This window comes from Adiantum capillus-veneris, chromosome 9, assembly GCF_014529385.1.
Source record: "Adiantum capillus-veneris isolate H3 chromosome 9, ASM1452938v2, whole genome shotgun sequence".
Lineage (NCBI taxonomy): Eukaryota > Viridiplantae > Streptophyta > Polypodiopsida > Polypodiales > Pteridaceae > Adiantum > Adiantum capillus-veneris.
Genome location: NC_140939.1, coordinates 57174830 through 57194437, shown reverse-complemented (window position 1 = coordinate 57194437; position 19608 = coordinate 57174830). Strand labels below are relative to the sequence as shown.

Genomic DNA, 19608 nt, shown 5'->3' with positions numbered 1-19608 from the left:
GATGACGCTAAAAGCAGGGGAGATTTATGGTAAATACCCCTGACATTTTGTCAGATTCCCAAAATACTCCACATATATGTATCAAAAATTTCCCAAAATGCCCTTCCATTTTTCCCCCAAAATACCCCTTGTTAATCTTGCAAGAATCTCCAGAGGCTCTATTTTTTGCAACTTTTCATAGAAAGATTTGACTGCTTTTCAGTGGAAAATGATAGAACTGGGATTTTAGATGGTATTGTGGGCTCTTGAGATGAAACAGTTCATTCTTCGTACACACAGATGCCTTTATTTCTAAGCTCATTAGCGAAAAAAATGTATAAAATTTCTTTTGTGAAAAAGAATAAACGATGCAAAAATTAGAGCAATCAATCCAAAATTGGTACAAGCTGGGTATTTTGGGAATTTCCATAAATTTAGGGGATTTTATTAATTTTCCCGACAACATTTTTTTGAGCAACATCAGTATATATACATGTCACAAGAGTCTCCTTCGTATCCTTCAGGCATTGCTCCTTTGAAGACCTTTATGAAGTGCACGAGGCTACCTTTGTTTCTAAGACTATGTTCACCTTTGTTTCTAAGACTATGCATTGAGGTAAAAAGTAATGTCGTCCATGGGATTAGAGGAGATCTGCATCAACTGAAAAATGATTTAGGCAAGTGAGTATGTGTACTAAATGCATTCTGCAAACCAGAACACATTGAAAGGCTATTCTGAGGACGGAGCTAGCCTCGTCAAGCTGAATGCGGACAATTCCACTGTAGGCTCAACGCAACGTGTATTAGAAAAGAGGCAAGCCCAATGCAGGAACGTGCCATGTTCAGCATCATAACTGTAAAGGTCTTAGATCTTGACTCTTCGACGGAGGTGGCCGGCCTCGTCCATGCATTGACCGTGTGTCCCATATCACACCAGCTTCCTGTTTCACGCACATCGCTTAATGATTGATCCGAAGCTTCTCTCTCTCTCTCTCTCTCTCTGCCTGCACAGACGCTACCATGACTCAGAGTACAGCTTCGACCGCAGGCTCGTGGGAGCCAGTCCCACCTCCGCCCTCAGCCTGCGGAGTTCCTAATTACGCTCCTACCATGCCTCACACAGTTACGACCGCAGGATTCGGGGGGCCAGTCCCGCCGCCGCCCTCAGCTTACGGCGCTCCTCATTATGTTCCAGCCCCAGGTGCTTCCTTCTCTCTCTCTCTCTCTCGTTATAAATTGAGTGTGAAATCGACGTGAATTGAATCTGTTGTTCTGTTCAGCGCCGCCTGGAACGAATATCATCAATGTTAGCAATAATCAAGCGGTGCCAGCTACGTATCATTATCATGGCGGCTGTGCGTGTGGCGTTGGATGGGGACCGTAAGTGAGCTTCTCTAATTAGGCTACCTCCTGTTGTTGGTCACACGCATACGTCTTGTTAAAGATGGACTAATCATAGAAAAATAATGATTTAATTTATTAGATGTGCTTGTTGCACACCCCTCGTCACTTATATATGGCATGCAGGTGTGGTTCAGTGGAGACCTTGGGCCCAAATTTGGAGGGGCGATGCAGCTTTGATCGGGGCCATCAAATCATTCAATGAACTAGGGTGAACCAGGACGGGGTAAACTAGGGTGTGATTGTGTCCCATGCCCACATGGATAGCGACACGTGCTAGCGTGATGATAGGGTTTTCATGTGATTGTTGGGAGGTCTCGGGTTTGACCCACACTCCGCGAGGCGAATAAACTAAGCGTGAACTAGACTGGTGAGCTCGAGGCGTCACTTTTGTCCCCGAGTTCACCCCTAGTTCACCAAGTGATCAAAGCAGCTCAATGTCCCCCAAATTTGGGCGGAGTTGTTGGTCATACGCACACAACATCTTGCACTTTGCATGTGTTGTAAGGTGAATTTCCCTAAAAGACTAGGGAAATATTGATTTGACTTTGTATTTGATGTGCTTCTCACATACCCTCATTGGAAAGAGAGGGAAGCCTACAAAATGTGACTTCACACTTTTATGCGGAGTTAGAGGGAAGTGCATGTGTGCAAGATAGAGTACTTGATTTTCTATAGTTGGGAGGTCGTGTGTTCGAGTAGCGTGGTCCACACAAGGGGCGGGGAGGGGTTTATACATGTGTTCATCACCTTGAATAATCAATTTTGGAATAACTTTTTAAGATGTTGGAAGAACCCCCCTCCCTTTGTCTTTGGGGAGTGAAAATAGTCCCCCTCTCTCTCTCTCTCTCCCCAATAGACAAGATCAATCGATAGATCATGCTTAAAATAAATTTTATGCCTAGTCAATTGAATACACACAAGCTCTATTATTTCATTAGGCTCAAGTTTATGAGTTTATGTTTGAGTGATGCACTTAACTTTGATGTTGGGGTAAGCTTTTTAGGAGCCCTGCAACCATCTAGGAAAGATGAGATGATAACATGGTCCAATAACAAGTAACCATCTAGGAAAGATGAGATGATAACATGGTCCAATAACAAGAGGATGCAACCTATCTAACCAATTACTATAAAGCACTAAGCCTACTTAAGGGGCTATTCTCTAATGAATCAACTCCATTTTTGAGTTCTATCATTTGTTTCTATCGTCAAAATTTTGAAATTAAGGTTCAATGTAAATTATAGATTAACATGAGTATTCATTCAATTGTGTGACATTGAGCATATTTGAGCATGACAATTGTAGAGCATACATTAACGTACATTCAATCATGCATCGCACACATGCAACGATACTGCAAGAAAGAGAGAGAGAAGATTTCGACACCACTTGAGGGCCGGACTTTTTGGAGTTGACCCCTTCTCTTTAAAAGGACTTTTTATTAATAAATTCTTCTTCATTAGAAGAGTCTCTGTTCCATATTACTGACAATCACGCTTTTACCTACACAAGTTAAAGAGATGAAAGCTCTAAAATTTGACACATTCAACAATCACACTTTCACTTTAAAAACTTTGTTGAACTCAATCACAAGGCCCTAAACACCTCACGAGTGATAGGATCTACTGGGATTAAACATGAATAAAGTTTTGGGGAGGTCACTTAGAAATTATGTGACTATCACGTGAGCGCAGTAAAAGGGTTTTTTTTTCCATATTTTCACATACAGAAGGATACTCTAAAATGAAATTGGGGAAAAAAATAGAGGACGTTGAACAGAAAAAGGGTTTATTTTATTTGTCAAGATTTTGGAGATAAGGAGATTTTAAAATAGTTATTAAATGCACACGATACACATTATTTATACATTGTGACCCGCCCCCCCCCCCCCCAAACACACACATACACACATCCGAGAATCAGGTTGTAAAGAAGATATGTAAGCATTAAGAAGTAGTATCCAATATAGTTAATTTTGTATGAACTTAAGCAGCCATGCTATAGAGACTTGTGTGTGTGTGTGTGTGTGTGTGTGTGTGTGTGTGTGTGTGTGTGAGAGAGAGAGAGAGAGAGAGATATGAGCCTTCAGAAGAACATAGAGATCCTCTTTTGGTTGAGGATTGCATAGATCTTTATGAGACTTAAAGACAAAAGTTTTCCTAGTCTCTCATGTTGAATCAACGAGGATTAAGTATAGTATCATTCATGCTAACACACAGTACTTAACTTGCTAATTACACAAGATGGGAGAGAGAGACAGTATGAACTCAAATGATGAATTAACTAGCTTAAAAGAGTAATTACAAAAGGTTCTTTTATAGCATGAAAGATGCATCTCTACTTGCCACATGCATCTACTAAAAAGAGAGCTTGGATTTTTGGATCCACCTTTGTAGGACACTTTAAGGTGAGTAAAACTACTCCACAGTGGTTTCACTATGCTTAAAAAACTCCCCTGTACCTTGACTTGGAACACTTTTGGGCCATGCTTCACATGTATAGGCCATTGGGATGCCATGTAGACAAGGGATGTTCTCAAACATTCATTTTTGGGCTAGACCAAAGCCCAGGATCCCAACAACCCTCCCCTTGGGCTTTGGGCTAGAACTTCCATGTTCGAGATACTCCGAGAGCCCAAGCATGTGGCATCTTGCATACACATCATCGGAATTTTTTGCACACATGGATAGGTCTTAGCAAGGGAGACTCTCCACAAGCTAGTGTTTATCTCATTAATAAAGCACACTAAATTATCCAAGAGTGATAAATTTATAGACATACATTGAAATTCACTTAGCTGTGCTTAAAGAGAATTATACCCTTCGCTTGATATAGTGGCTTTGAAGCTTAATTATGAGGACTGAGCAAGGTCTAAAATCCTTTAAGATATGTACTAGAACAAGTTTTTTTTCTTTGTTTTTGCAAAACCCACAATATGTGGCTGAGTATATTAGCAAAAGCAAAAAATTACATCAAATTATGTGCTTGTCACGAGCCACAACAGATCACAATAACCACCAGAAAGACTAGAGCAAATATACCACAAGGTTTTCACTGCCCCTGCACAGACTGTGACTCCATAACAAGGACATCCTTAAGATACATTACCTCGAGAAAGACCAAACCACTAAGAGAGAAACCATTCCGACTATCATTACATTGGCTGATTGGGGTTCCACCCTCAAAAGGTCCATAACGACACACGGACACATCAGCTATGGGAGTCACCTGACACCATAAATCCGAAGAAGAGGGGAGACATGCCCTCCATCATCGGAGAGCTTGGACACCACACAATAGAGCAGAATCCACGACCTAATTCCAATAGCCACTAAGAACCGAGCATCCACGTTGTTGAGCTTATATGTGAAGCTACTCTTTGTGTCTTTATGCTCGTTTTGTGTAGAGCAAGAAGGCGGAACACTTCTGCACCTTGATTCGGGTCTGCTTCATCGTCTTACACCTCTACCGCTTCAACTAATCCATGCTTGTGTGCTGCACCTTGCATGCTCCAACTCAAGCTGTTTCTCTTTCTCTCTACTGAAACGTCAACCCCGTTGCAATTGTATGCACCTGCTTGCTTCTCTATGCTTCTTGGACCCTTCCTCATATATATTAGCGTCATATTGCTACTTGAAAGCCACGTCAAACTCTGCAGCAGGTCTACCAAAACCACCAGCTAGCTATTATGAGCATCTAAAAGCAGGGGAGGTTGACGGGGCGGTGCCTAGTGGGCGAAGCAGTAGTAATAGTTGCTTTTCGCCACCGTTCTAGGTGTAAGACGATGAAGCAGACCCGGATCAAGGCGCAGAAGTGTTCCGCCTTCTGGCTCTACACAAAACGAGCATAAAGACACAAAGAGTAGATTCACATATAAGCTCAACACACATGAGGAAGCGAGCAAAATGCCACAAAAGAACAAGAAGAGAACGTACATCTAAAGAAAATAAAAGAACACTAGATCTTTTGCGGTTAAATTTCGAGTGCTAGTGCCCTGCATGGCACTAGAATCGCCATTGATGTAAAAAATGTTGAACTTTTTAATGGAAATAACTGCTACCACATAGGCAGCAGCGCTCGAAATTTATCATCGCCGCACTAGATCCGACGTAACAGGCCAAAGCTCGAACCAGAAACACCCCAAATCATTGGCCACCAACCATCACCACAAAACAAGCCTTTGAGGTGTGCCATGAACCTGCATTAGGAGTACCCCACCACCAGACGCGCACCACCGGAACCACCATAAACTGACACCCACATGTTGGACACAACAGACCACGCGAGATCAAAAACCAATTACAACCTTACAATAAAACCATTAGAACACGGATCCCACTCCCAGTGCTGGTTGCAGAGTTTGGAAGTTCTTCTGCAAAATATCACGGCCCTTGCATTCCAAGACCGCCCTATGGTAGCTCTCGAATTCGAACTTGGATGTCATTGAAGGCTCCCCATAGCCTTGCAGGGACCCTCCGTCTAGGCTCCTTCCGAAGCCGGTACAGTGCACCCCTGCCACAGATGCATGAAAGTTCCTTGTCAAAGCAGTGAGAGACCCCAAGGCACTTGAATTCAAAAAATGAAGGGTAAGTAGCACCACAATAGGTGCTAAGGGGATGCCCCCCTCCCAGAGAGGTGATAATAATGGCAAGAGTAAGGTTGGCTATGTAGGAGGGAAGTATGCTACATGAGATAGGCAAGGATTTAATTAATGTGATCACAAACACATGAGCATGTTAACCACATTTCAAAATACGTGATCACGTTCAATAACCACATGACTTACCCTTAACCCATAGAAATTATCCGATTTGATAAGCCCACTAGATGTTTTCAGTTCTTAGTGGGCCCAATTTAGCGTTCTTATAGTTTCCTAGGGGACCTGTGGAGAAAAAACACATACCCCGGTGAGGTTTTGGTAGGTTTCTTATTGGCTTTTTGTCTTATTGACTTTTTGGTGATCAAGTTAATTGTGATTATGTGAATGTGATAATGAAAGTTGTGATCACAAGAAATTTCACTTGATCACATGAATATTAAATCCTTGGCTCAGACAGACTATGGCCACTATTAAGAGCGGAGAACGTTCAGGGGCTTGCGGTCATTGCATGAACATTGAGGGGGGCTGGTTCCTTGTACTGTAGCGCAGGTCTTCATTGTTGAAGAGTGCAATTGTGTTGTAGAAGTGCTTTCATCGGGGTTCTTGGTGGGTTACAGAGGTGTTTGGAGCTGAAGGGTAATCGGTTGCAAGGGTGCTTGGTTTGGGTATCACCTAACTACACTATAGTACTTTCTAGGATTCAAAGGACACAGGTGTAGCTCAAGAAAAACTTGCCAATGTCATTGTTTCTATAAGACACTTTGTTTCATAAGTTGTTTTACTTGCTGTGAATATTCAAGAATACATCTGGCAAGGAAAACACGTTCTAAATATGTTCTTTTTTTAAACAATGCTCAGCTGAGCTTGAATTGCAGAAGAACTAGAAAGTTACAAAGAACCCTCACATGTCCTTGGCATAGGTTATCCAAGAAAGAGTACATGATGACACAACCAAACTTACATCTTTACCTTCTTACAATGTATTCTCCACCAACACACTTCTATAACAACATTAGAGTCTAGGGGCTATAGTGTACCTTCTTGTAGATTTTCTCTCGTGAAATTACTTATTTTTGGACATCCCCAAAACAGTTGCACGAGTGGTTCATTTGAGTGCTTTCATTTGATGCAAGACCCTTTGGAAAGACCCTTAGATTTGGCTTTGTCACCGCTCGTAATGAATCCAAACAAAACTCTCCAAAGAATGACTTTGTCTCTTTTTTCACACCTGGCCATCAAGATATTCCCAAGAACTTGGTCCCATTTTCTTGCAATCCACTTTTTGGACCAAATCACGTTAAGGTGATCAATCCAATCCTCCTCAAAGCATAGATTTCTCTATATATTCTTAGTCTTGGGCGAGTTGAACAGTCTCTCTCTTGGCCACTTCCACTCTTTCCAATCCAGTAGTTGTTGAGTAGGGAGGAAGTGTTGGGATTGATAATTTTTCTAGAAGTCTTATTACAAGGATTTTCTCTTGGAGCGTTAGGCTACAAAAGATCTTCAGATGTGCAATGGTTTGTCAATCCCCTTTTTGTTCATTCCATGGAGCATCTAACGTGCCAAGACCCTAGTTGCTAAAATTCTTGGCAATTTCCAACCAATGGTTATCAAGGCTTAAATCTTCAACAATTGGGACCATGGAGACCAGTGCCTAGCCATCCCTTTCCAGTATCTAGTTTCCTCTTTCTACTTGAGTGCCACGGAAACTCTATAGCCTTTTCAATAAACTTTCCAGTAAAGCCAGCTACTCGAGTCTTCAATCCAGAGGGGGGAAGAAATCTAGTTTGGAGACTGAGATTGGACCAAATTAAAGTTTTGGATTTCATGATGGCTTCCATTAACATTTCCCTTGCCATGATAGCCCAACTCTCATTAGAATTGGCGAGGGTGCAAAAGAATTTAGCACATTGAGATAGGTCATGAGTAACAGGGTCAAGTATGCCTACTCCACCCTAAGCTTTTGATTTGGCAATATCCATCCATTTACCCCATTTGCCAGGGTCTACCAACAGTCAGTTTATTCCTCCATAAGAACTCCTTAATTGGTTTCAAAAAATACCTCCAATTTTTATGGAACAATTGTAAGAGTGGTGATGTGTATGTTAAACACTGATGAAGAAAGTATTAATTATTGTAGCTCTCTAGTGGAAAGGAGCCAAGATAAACTCCCAGTGCTTTATTTTCTTTTTAGTTTTTTCCAAGACCCAGTCAAAGGCAATCTTGTGAGTAATTCCTTCACCAAATAGTATACCAAGGTGGCATAAGATGTTGCCTCTCTTCACAACCTCTCTAGCCCAACCTACATCATCAAAGTTGTCACCTTCCGTCAAAGAAATAAACCTTAATTTTTCTATGTTGCATTAACACCTTGGCACTTCGGAAAACACCTTGACAATATTCAAGGCTAGCCTAACCTTGTTATCATCCGATTGTAGGAAGAGTATCGAGTCATTTTTGCAAACATTTTCACAATCAATTGTTTTTCTTACTGGATTTACACCCCTTGAATCTACACTCTTGCTTTTGCATCTTCCAACATTGCAATAAGCAGGTGAATGCATGCACCGAACCAAAGAGGAGCTAAGGGACAGTCTTGACAAATGGATCTCTTGACCTCAAAGCAACCGACTATTCTTGAGTTGAATAGGCGTTCATAAGAGATCCCCTTGCCAAGAGTATTAACAAATTTACTGATTCATGGACCAAAACCCCAAATTCTTAAGCATTTCTTACACAAAAGACTGGGTTATCCTATCATAAACCTTGTCAAGGTCCAATTGGAGAAGAACACATTCTTTTTTCTTGACCCTAGCATATTCCATACAATTCATGGCCTCCAGGATGTTGTTGTAAATTGATCTACCATTAATAAATCCATGTTGATGAGGAGAGGTAGAACCATCTAGCACTGGGGACATCCGTTCAGCAATAAGTTTGGCTAACACCTTGTCTACCACAATCATCATAGTCATTGCTCTCCAATGTTTGATCTGGGAGCAAGAAAGTTGCTTGGGGATGAGTTTAATTAGCTCTTTCTTCACCCCATGATTCAAACATACCTTTTTGATGGACCACATGTAGGAAAAAGGGCAGACCCAGAGACTCCCGAAATTCTTGATAAAAATGTACCATGATACAACCCCACCCTCAAAACTTATCTTTACCCAATTTTTTAAGAGTCCTCCCCAACATTCATCTAGGGCAAAGGGACTTTCTAGGTAGTTTGCTTTGTCAGGTTCAACTAAAGTTTGGGTGATTGAGAAAACTCTTTTTTTGGCTTCTCTAATTATGGGAGAGAGGTGATCTTCCTTTTTATTGAGGTGATCTAGCATAACTTTTTGCATCTCATCATGGTTGTTTGGGCTCCCTGTTTGGTTGAGGTGATCTAGCATAACTTTGCATCATGGTTGGTGATTTGGGCTCCTTGTTGGTCGATCAAGGAGGAGATGGTAGTCTGCCGCTGTGGGCGGGATGGAAACACACAGAACGCCTCTATAACAACCCGACACACACTCTTGGGAAGATACAAACACACACACACACACACACACACACTATGGGGCACCACTCAGCTTACACAACCACCTGGATGAGACAGGGAACACACCGATGGAGTGAGTGGAGAGAGACTGTCTGTTTACCCACTCGACACACAGAGAGAGAGACACACACACACACACACACTCAAAAAACTCAACTCAAAAGAGGATAATTTCTAATGTTTAGATACAAATGATCTTGGGACAACACCAATGGGGCAAATAGCTCACACAATATGGGTAAAATATGCCAGATACAATCACAAACTAGAGAAGAAGATTCACTCACAGGAGAAACTTACACAGCCAGAACAGAAGAAAAGCAGTGAGAAATTTGGCAAAATGGATAGCTGAATCGCATCCGGAATGGCCCAAAACCTCAGTCTACAATGTCAAAGTGCTCAAATCCAACCTCGGATGAGCAGTTTACGGCCAAACCAAGCTCCAAAATGAGCAAAAACACAGTTGCGGCTAATCCTCCTCTCTTCTCCACGTTTTTTCTGGTCTTCTCTCTTGTTTTTTCATTCCCACATTTAGCGTTATTAGTTGGGCACCCTTGGCCTTTTAGATGACCTCAAGCGGACCCTGAACATGCCAAAAACTGACCTCGCAGTGCATAGTTGTCACCCTGTTGCATCCATACGCACACCTGACACTCGACTTTTTTCAATAATGCATCCCGCCACCACGTGAAGTGGCCCCAAAAGATGGTCCTCATGATGACCTTACTGCATAATTATCACAAGAAAACACCCACGTTGTGTCCGTACTCATCCACGTGCAAGTATTGACCCCATTCGGCCTCCTGACGCCACTAGATGCCATCTGACGCACTTGCTTACCTCATGTCATCGGGCCCCGGATAACTTCCTCGAGAACTTTTACACGCTACTAACTCCTCATTATTATAGAAAAACCACACTGGTACTGGTGATAGTGAAAATCAATGCACTATATACATGATGTCCTACCTGTACACATGTGGGCCCCAGGTAACCACCTGGCTTTGGAAAATGGAAAATTACCTATTTGATTCACCATGCATGGGTATGTACATATGGGCAATCGCTTCTTCCAAAAAACTCCTGACATAATTTACCCATCCCCTAGCCTGCTAGATCATTCATGATTAGCAGCAGTAAAAAGAGATATGAGACTTGCCACATCCTAGGTCTCCTCATCCCTCACAAACAGTACTTGCTCCACAGACAGCTCATCTTGGTCCACCATCATTAACCTGGCATGATACAATTTAAGACGCAATCCATTTACCCTTGACTTATGTAGAACCCCATCCAGGTTAGCCAACTGATATGTACCATTCGGGAAACACTCCACTACCTTGAAAGGGCCTTCCCACTTAGTTTGAAACTTCTTTTGGAAGGTGTTGTCCAGCTTACTCTTGTAGCGCAAAACCAAGTCATGCTTCTTGATACCCTTACTTTTGACCTTTTCATTTATCTTTTCCAAAGCCTTATCATGCATCTGCCCATAATGCTCCAATGCACTCATCCTATCCACCTGAACCTCTTGTAACTGTAAGAGCCTCTCTTTGAATGCATCACTAGGCGGCCCAAGAAACTTCTCTAGCATCTTTACTGCAGGCAACTCTACCTCCACATGCAATAGTGTTTCCTTTCCATACAACAAATGAAATGGTGTAAACCCTGTACCTGTCTTCACGGAAGTACGGTAAGCCCATAATACACTAGGCAATTCCAAATCCCAATTCTTTCCTTGGTTCTCTGTCACTTTTGAAAGAATCTGTACCAACTCACCATTGAATCTTTCATTTAAGCCATTACATTGCGGGTAGTAAGGAGTGGTATGTTGGTGCCTAATCTTCATCTTCGCACATAAAAAATCTAGCAGTTTAACTCTAAATCCTAGCCCCTTATCTGAAAGTAGCTCCAATGGCACCCCAAACTTGCAACATATTTCATCATACACAAATTTTGCCACATCCTTTGCAGTGATCTGTTTTAATGCTATAGCCTCTTCCCATCTAGAGAGATATTCTACTACAGTCAAAATATAGTTTTTTCCCCTGCTTGTGATAGGTAACGGGCCTATTGCATCAATTCCCCACTTTTCAAACACATTAAACGCCATATTGGTTTTTCGTAGCTCTGGCTTTAACACTCTCTTCCAAAATGCTTGACACCTATTGCAAGACCTAGACCAGTGGTGAACATCCTTGTGCAAACTAGGCCATACATACCCCTCTTGCAAGATCTTATGCAAAGTGATCTTTAGAGAAAAATGGCCACCACATGTACCTTCATGATTCTCTTCCAACACTCTGTAAAGCTCCTCCCTCCAAGGTACACGTCTCAACACGAGATTAGCCCCTTTCATGTATAAGACATTACCAATCAATTTGTACCTGTATGCTCAAGAAGAGGAGTTTTTGCTAGCAAGAATCATTTGAAAGGAGATTCAGAAGTCTAGGAAGTACAGTTTTGTGCGCCAAACTTTCCCGGCCATGATAAAGAGGTAAAGTGGTCCTCAACACAAATAGATCCCCAATCATGCTTTGAGTTGCTTCATGTGCCTTGCCATTTAGAGCACGTTCAATGTGTCTGATGTTGAATACTTCGAACTTTTTAAACAGGACTTTAATTCTAAAGCACATTTCCTTCAATGAGGTGTTCTTGCTCTTCCACACACCCAGCAATTGCTTCACCACTAACAAGACATCACCTTTTATGCTCAACCTTCGAACCCCATGCTTCAAAAAAATGTGTAATCCGGCTTCCAGAGTAGCATATTTAGACTCATTGTTACTATGAGCATCCAATTTGAACCCTCTCTTGCATACTAGCTTCCCCTCTGGATCATAAAGTGCTATACCCCCTGAAGCTGCATCATGGCTCTTTCTGTATGAACCATCAAAGAACAACACATGTGCATTGTTGATCTGTGGCACTTCTTCAACTACCTTTCTCACCACCTCTTCCTTAACAATAAGGGGATTCTCCTTGTAGGTCAACAAATTAGCTAGGGTAGTCCTTGTACTGTCTTCCACTAGAAAAGAGAACTCAAACTCTTGCAGCTCAATTACCCATTTCTTCACCACATTTGACATGTTAGTGCCATTAATTAACTGTGGCCAAAAAGCATAACTTGTCAAGAAAACAAAAGGTCGTGGTAGCAAGTAATGACGAAATCGTCGAAGCAAATATTACACTGGCCATCACTAGCTCTACTTCTGAGAACTTTCTCTCTGCTACCAACTTCACTCGGCTTGCACAATACACTGGCCTCATATAATGTCTGCCCTTCCCCTTTTGCAATAGCATGGCTCCAATGGCATCATCCCCTACTGATGGATTTACATAAAACACTTGCTCCCAATCAAGAGCCTGCATGGCTGACAACCCCCCTAACACTTCTTTCACCTCTTGAAACACTTCTTCACACTTGTCATCCCATTGCAACGGATCATGCTTTGCCACTTGTTGTAATGGATAAAGAAGCTGTGAAGACAATGGAATAAACCGTGCCATGTACTTCACTTTGTGTATAAAGGTTTCCAATTGCTTTGTACTCGTAGGTGATGGTAGAAGAATAATAGACTTAACCTTGTCTGGATCAACCTCAATGCCATTTTCTGACACCATATGGCCCAATAATTTCACCCTTGGCTGTGCTAAATGGCATTTCTTTGGATTTAATTGTCCTCCACATTCATCATATCGAGCCAATACCATCTGCAGCTTCTCATGGTGTTCAGCCCTACTGCTGTAGACACAAAAGTCGTCCATAAAAGCTTGAACACAACTACCGATGAATGGTGCCAATACCCAATTTGCTCTCTCTTGATAAAAAGATGGTCCATTTGACAACCCAAATGGCAATATTGTGTAGCAATAGCAGCCCCATGGCGTAATGAAAGTTGTCTTTGCTTGGTCACTAAGAGCAATCTTTAATTGAAAATAGCATGAAAAACCATCACACACACTGTACCTCTCATAACCAGCCCCACTAAATCCAAGATCTTATCAATGAATGGAAGAGGATATGGGTTCTTCTTAGTAGCTGCGTTTAAGGGTTTAAAATCTACACAAATCCTCCACTTTCCATCCTTCTTTGGACTAACTACTACTGGACTCACCCATTCTGTGGTCTCTAGAGGGACTATGAACCCTGTCTTCAATAATTGTCCACCTCTTCCCGCAAGGCTTCCATCTGCTCTTGACCCATCCTTCTTAGCCTTTGCCGCACTGGCTTAGCACCTTCTTTCAGCTCTATATGCATCTCTTCTCCCTTGAACCCTGTAATCTCTTCATATGAAGTAATGAACAAATCAGGTAAACTAGCCAGCATGTGCAAATATATCTCCTTCTCCATAGCTGAGAGGTCTCCACTGATCATTTGTGTCATCAATTCTTGCTTCTTTGACAATTCAACCTTGGTTTGCATCAGCCCTTCAATCACTTCATAAGGCCCTTCACTTTCATCTTCAACCTTATTTGCAAACACAACCAAACCAGACTCGTGGATTTCTTTGTCCATCAAAAGAAATGCAACATCAACATCCTCATCACTGCTGGTAGTACTATCACTATCCTCGTCAGACACTGTGGAATAGTCTTCATCACTAGACTCATCCTCATCTTCATAGAGATCCTCCAATCGTTTCCTTGTGTCCATATTATATAGCTTCTTGGCACCTGTCTTTCCATAGAGGCTAATTGTACCACGTCTCCAATCTTGAACATCTCCCACTACACGTAACCATGGTCTACCAAGTATAATAGGATATGCTCCCAATCCTGCTGGCATCACATGAAAATCAACCATTGCCTTTGCATCATATGCCTCCACTTCTAAGCTCTTTACAACACCCAAACATTTTACTTTTTGATGGTTTGCCAATCTGATCCGGAAGCCTGACACCCCAGTCACTGTGAGACCCATCTTCTCAACACATGAGTGTGTTATGACACATATTTGGGCTCCACCATCCACATAACCTTGTCCTAGGTTTTTTCTTTTGTGCCACACATCTACTATTGGGAGAATGTCTGGTAGCTCATCCATTGCCAACACCTTCACTGAACCTCTCTCTGGCTCTTTCTCCATTGGGTTAACCATGCTCTTCCATTGTCTCTTTAGCTTAGGCACCATCATATAAACTGCCCAAAAGTAACATCTGCCTTCCTGCTTGTCAGATCCTCCTTCAATTCATAGCTTATTTGCCCATTCCCTAGTGGAAAATCTGAAACATGAAACTTGCAACGAGCTCTCCTTTTCCTCTTGGCCTTGACATCCTCGCCTTCATGGCTCTTTCCCTTCTTCTTACTAGGACCTGGGGTACTTCTTCCTTCCTTGTCCTCTGTGGTCCTCTTCCGAATAGGCATCACTAATGTATCCTCTAGATTTGGTGCCTTCTCCAAGGTGACTACACTGATCACTTTTGTCTTTCCCTTTTCCTCCTGGGTTAATCCACTAGTTGCTTCCTCTCCCTTAATTTCAATGCCATAATCATTCAACCTAGTTAGCACCTGTCTTGGCAATGGATACATGTCTCCCCCCATCCTTGGTGGCTTATCACATTGCGGGCTAATGTGTCCCAACTCTCCACAGTTATAACATGTGGGCGTCTGCCGCCAGAACCTACCATTGCTTTGTCCAACACCATTCCTAGGTCTCTCTTCACCTCCTGGATGATTTGCAAACCTCCCTCGACCTCGATTATTTCCCACTTGTCCTAACATGTTTAAGTTGAGATTATTCATTAAATCTACCACTTGCCTCATGTCTTGCCTTAGCCCATCATCTTGCACATGACCACTGCATGCATAACCTGAGGAGTAACAGAAACCACTGGTTCATGATGAACCCCTGGTATGCGACCTTGTAAAGAGTCCATAGGCTGAAATTCAGACCTCGTGGGCAAAGACTCCACCCCTAGCTGGCTCATTTTCCTCAGCTTCCACTCTTTTTTCCTTGCTACCTCCAATGCATCTTCATATGTCCTAGGTTTCTTTAGATCCACTCTCCAGCGTATATTCTCCCAAAGACCAGCCAAGAACCTGTCCTTCTTCATCATGTCAGGTGGGGGCACCTGTGGTGCTAAGGCCTTGCACATCCTCTCCCATGCCAATGAGAACTTACGTATGTACGCATCTGCTAGCGCACCTTCCTTTTGCACTAAATCGTGTACTTCTTGCCACACTTTGTCATGATCCTCTATCTTCACAAACTCCACTTCCAATCCATGCCGTAGGTTGTCGCAACTTAATCTTACAGGCGGATCAGCCACATGCAACTCCTCTTCAAATGCTTTGGACCAAACTCGTGCATCACTCTTCAAACAGATTTGGAGAAGACGTAACATCTGTGCCGGGTCAGGAATCTGGTTGTTGATGCAGGCAACCTCCATCTTTTCCAAAAATTCTTCCACATCTTCATCACTTCTTCCATGAAACTCCGGATAAGAGAAAGCCATGGCTACCCAAGTTACGATGCTTTGAGAACCCCTTCGAACACACGTGCAAGAACCCAAAACTTTTCACTACCCAATTCCCAAAAACTTCAATGGACCTCAGCTTTAGATAAGGACAAACACATGCACATCAAATGAGTTTTCATAGTTAATCATTGGGATTATAACAGGCAAAGGACATTCCAGGATCTCTCGTAATCTTCTTGGCCGGAACATAAAGACTATGCGCTGCTGGAAAAAAATCTTTCTGGACACATGAACATTTATCTGGATTCTCTGAGTTAAATGAAAAGGAGTGAATTGAGGGCCATTTTGATCATCCATTAAAGTCAACCATGAATCTCCCAAGAAGGCACACCTAACTTATCCTTTGATTTTGCCAAAATTTAAGTAGCATAATAGCATAAATGCCTTAAAAGGCCAAAAAACCAGCCATCATAACTTAGAAAAATTTTGACAGAGTTTCCTTAGAAGTAGAGCAGTGAGAACCCAAAATATAGAGTGTATATGTATGCATAAACTGCCAACAATAGAACCCGAGCATCAAGTAGGAATCATTAGTACATAGTCTATGGCGAGGTCACGAAAAGGGTGCTCTAGCTACCTGTATCACCGAAAGGATCTCTACATTTGAGAATCCCCCAGCTCAAGAAAACATCACGCTATCGACCCTCACACGAAGGCTAATGCAAATCGCGTATAATCAAGTCTCAGAAATGACTATCTTCCAGACCAAGTCTCCGAAATGGCTAGGACTACCAAATAAAACCAAGTATGGCTCCACAAAGGCGTACAATGGCAATTTCCACAAGTAACGTACAATCCAGCAGATAATGCGCTCAAGCAAACGCTAAATGCTGCATACCCACAACAACTGCAAGTGACACCAATGCTAGTATATCACTGTACTCCAGCTACCTGTACCTGTGTGAATCACCTGTACCAGTACCTATCCCTGTAACCTATAACCTGTAAATTGCAACCTCTAATCCCAAATCTCGAAGCTTGAATCTTGAAGCAGAAGGTACTCGAAGAAGATCCTCCGTGGGGGCGCCAAAAGAAAGTGGGTGGGATGGACCACATGTAGGAAAAAGGGCAGGCCCAGAGACTCCCAAAATTCCTGATAAAAATGTACCATGATACAACCCCACCCTCGAAACTTATCTTTACCCAATTTTTTAAGAGTCCCCCCCAACATTCATCTAGGGCAAAGGGACTTTCTACATAGTTTGCTTTGCCAGGTTCAACTAAAGTTTGGGTGATCGAGAAAACTCTTTCTTTGGCTTCTCTGATTATGGTAGAGAGGTGATCTTCCTTTTGATTGAGGTGATCTAGCATAACTTTTTTGCATCTCATCATGGTTGTTTGGGCTCCCTGTTTGGTTGAGGTGATCTAGCATAAATTTGCATCATGGTTGTTGATTTGGGCTCCTTGTTGGTCAATCAAAGAGGAGATGGTAGTCTGCCCCCGCTGTGGGCGGGATGGAAACACACAGAACGCCCCTATAACAACCCGACACACACACTCTTGGGAAGATACACACACACACACTATGGGGCACCACTCGACTTACACAACCACCTGGCCGGGACAGGGAACACACCGATGGAGTGAGAGGAGAGAGACTCTCTGTTTACCCACTCGACACACAGAGAGAGAGAGACACACACACACACACTCAAAAAAATCAGTTCAAAAGAGGAGAATTTCTAATTCTTAGATACAAATGAGCTTGGGCCAACACCAATGGGAAAAATAGCTCACACAATATGGGTAAAATATGCAAGATACAATTACAAACTGGAGCAAAAGATTCGCTCATAGGAGAAACTTACATAGCCACAACAGCGGAAAAACAGTGAGGAATTTGTCAAAATGGACAGTGTCATCGTGTCCGAAACGGCCCAAAACCCCAGTCTACAATGTCAAAGTGCTCAAATCCAACCTCGGATGAGCAGTTTACGGCCAAAACAGGCTCCAAAATGAGCAAAAACACAGTTGCGGCTGTTTCTCCTCTCTTCTCCACGTTTTTTCTGGTCTTCTCTCTTGTTTTTTCAATTCCCACATTTATCTTTATTAGTTGGGCACCCTTGGACTTTTAGATGACCTCAAACGGACCCCAAACATGCCAAAAACTGACCTCACAGTGCATAGTTATCACCTTGCTGCATCCATACGCACACCTAGCACTCGAGCTTTTTCAATAATTCATCCCACCACCACGTGAAGTGGCCCTAGAAGATGGTCCTCATGATGACCTTTCTGCATAATTATCACAAGAAAACACCCACGTTTTGTCCGTACTCATCCATGTGCAAATATTGACCCCATTCGGCCTCCTGACGCCACTAGATGCCATCTGACACACCTGCTTACCTCATGTTGTCGGGCCGCAGATAGCTTCCTCGAGAAGTTTTACGCACTACTAAATCCTCATTATTATAGAAAAACCACATTGGTACTGGTGATAGTGAAAATGGATGCACTATATACATGTTGTCCTACCTGTACACATGTGGGCCCCACGTAACCACCTGGCTTTGGAAAATGGGAATTCCTTATTTGTTGCACCATGCATGGGTATGTACATATGCGCAATTGCTTCTTCCAAAAAACTCCTGATACTGCTTTCTTATCTTGATCACTCTGATTTGGGTGTTTTTGTGGACATCCTTAGTTTTGATGTGGTTTTCCTTGGCTTGAAGGGTGCAAGGTCTGCTTGATCTTTAGTCATTCACTAAGTTTCTCCTTTGAGGATTTTCCTTGTATTCCTTTTTTCCAAGCTCTTCAATCTAGATCTACAGACTAATATTGTGTGATTGTTATACTTTTTCAACATTGGATCCACTCCCTTGATTGCAGATTGGATTTCTTTACTAAATCTCATGCATGAGTTGGTACTTTCCTTGGTGACTTTCTTAGTTAAGCTCAAGACACCACGGCCTTGAAGTGAGCATTTCTAAATAGATTAGGGTAGGTGATAATGAGTTTTTTGGCACCCTTTGGTTAATGTGAATCTTTTGAAGAACATATGAGGGCTCCAAGAAGAGGAAAATAATAAGAGATATTTTAACTGACCAGGACTTCCAGAGCTGTGAGGAAGGAACCCAATCACCATTGTGAGAGAATAGAGCCTATCAAGTTTAGAGGCTGATTGGGAAAATTGGAGAGAGTGGTAAGTGAATCCTAGGTCATCCTTCCAAGGTCCAGTCTGCCAGGCATCCACTAGAGACCATTTTTATTCTAGGAAGGACCGCTTTTTATGCTCCCCCCGACAAGAATGCTGAAAGGACCCTGTCTATCTTGTCACAAACAAACCATATTGAAGTCCCCCATCAAGCATAAATCCCCTTCTAATTGAAGTTGTGAGTGGTCATACCATAACGTCTTCCTACCCTTGTAATCATTAGGATTGTAAGTGTTGATAATAGTGAGGAGGTTAATATGTACCTTGTGGAAGGGCCCTTCTAGACGGGTCCTGGAAAACAACTTTAGGTTTCAAATCTATGTGAACTCGTGTCATGGCACCGCTTGATCCATTAGGAATGGTGTCGTAGAAGAAAAGTAGTTCCCCAAGTTTTTTTTTTTTATCGGCACTGAGGCATCAAGGTGGTGTTCCTGTATACACC

At 42.4% G+C, this 19608-nt stretch overlaps 1 protein-coding gene across 1 annotated transcript in view; it reads left to right on the top strand.

Moving 5' to 3' along the window:
• The first annotated feature begins 999 nt into the window (after positions 1 to 999).
• The window catches only part of LOC147450524 (uncharacterized), a 155848-nt gene continuing 137239 nt past the window's right edge, over positions 1000 to 19608 (top strand). Inside the window, exons 1-2 of the mRNA XM_086520477.1 lie at positions 1000 to 1180; positions 1260 to 1359. Coding sequence (XP_086376603.1) covers positions 1000 to 1180; positions 1260 to 1359 — 281 coding nt within the window. The remainder of the gene's footprint in view (positions 1181 to 1259; positions 1360 to 19608) is intronic.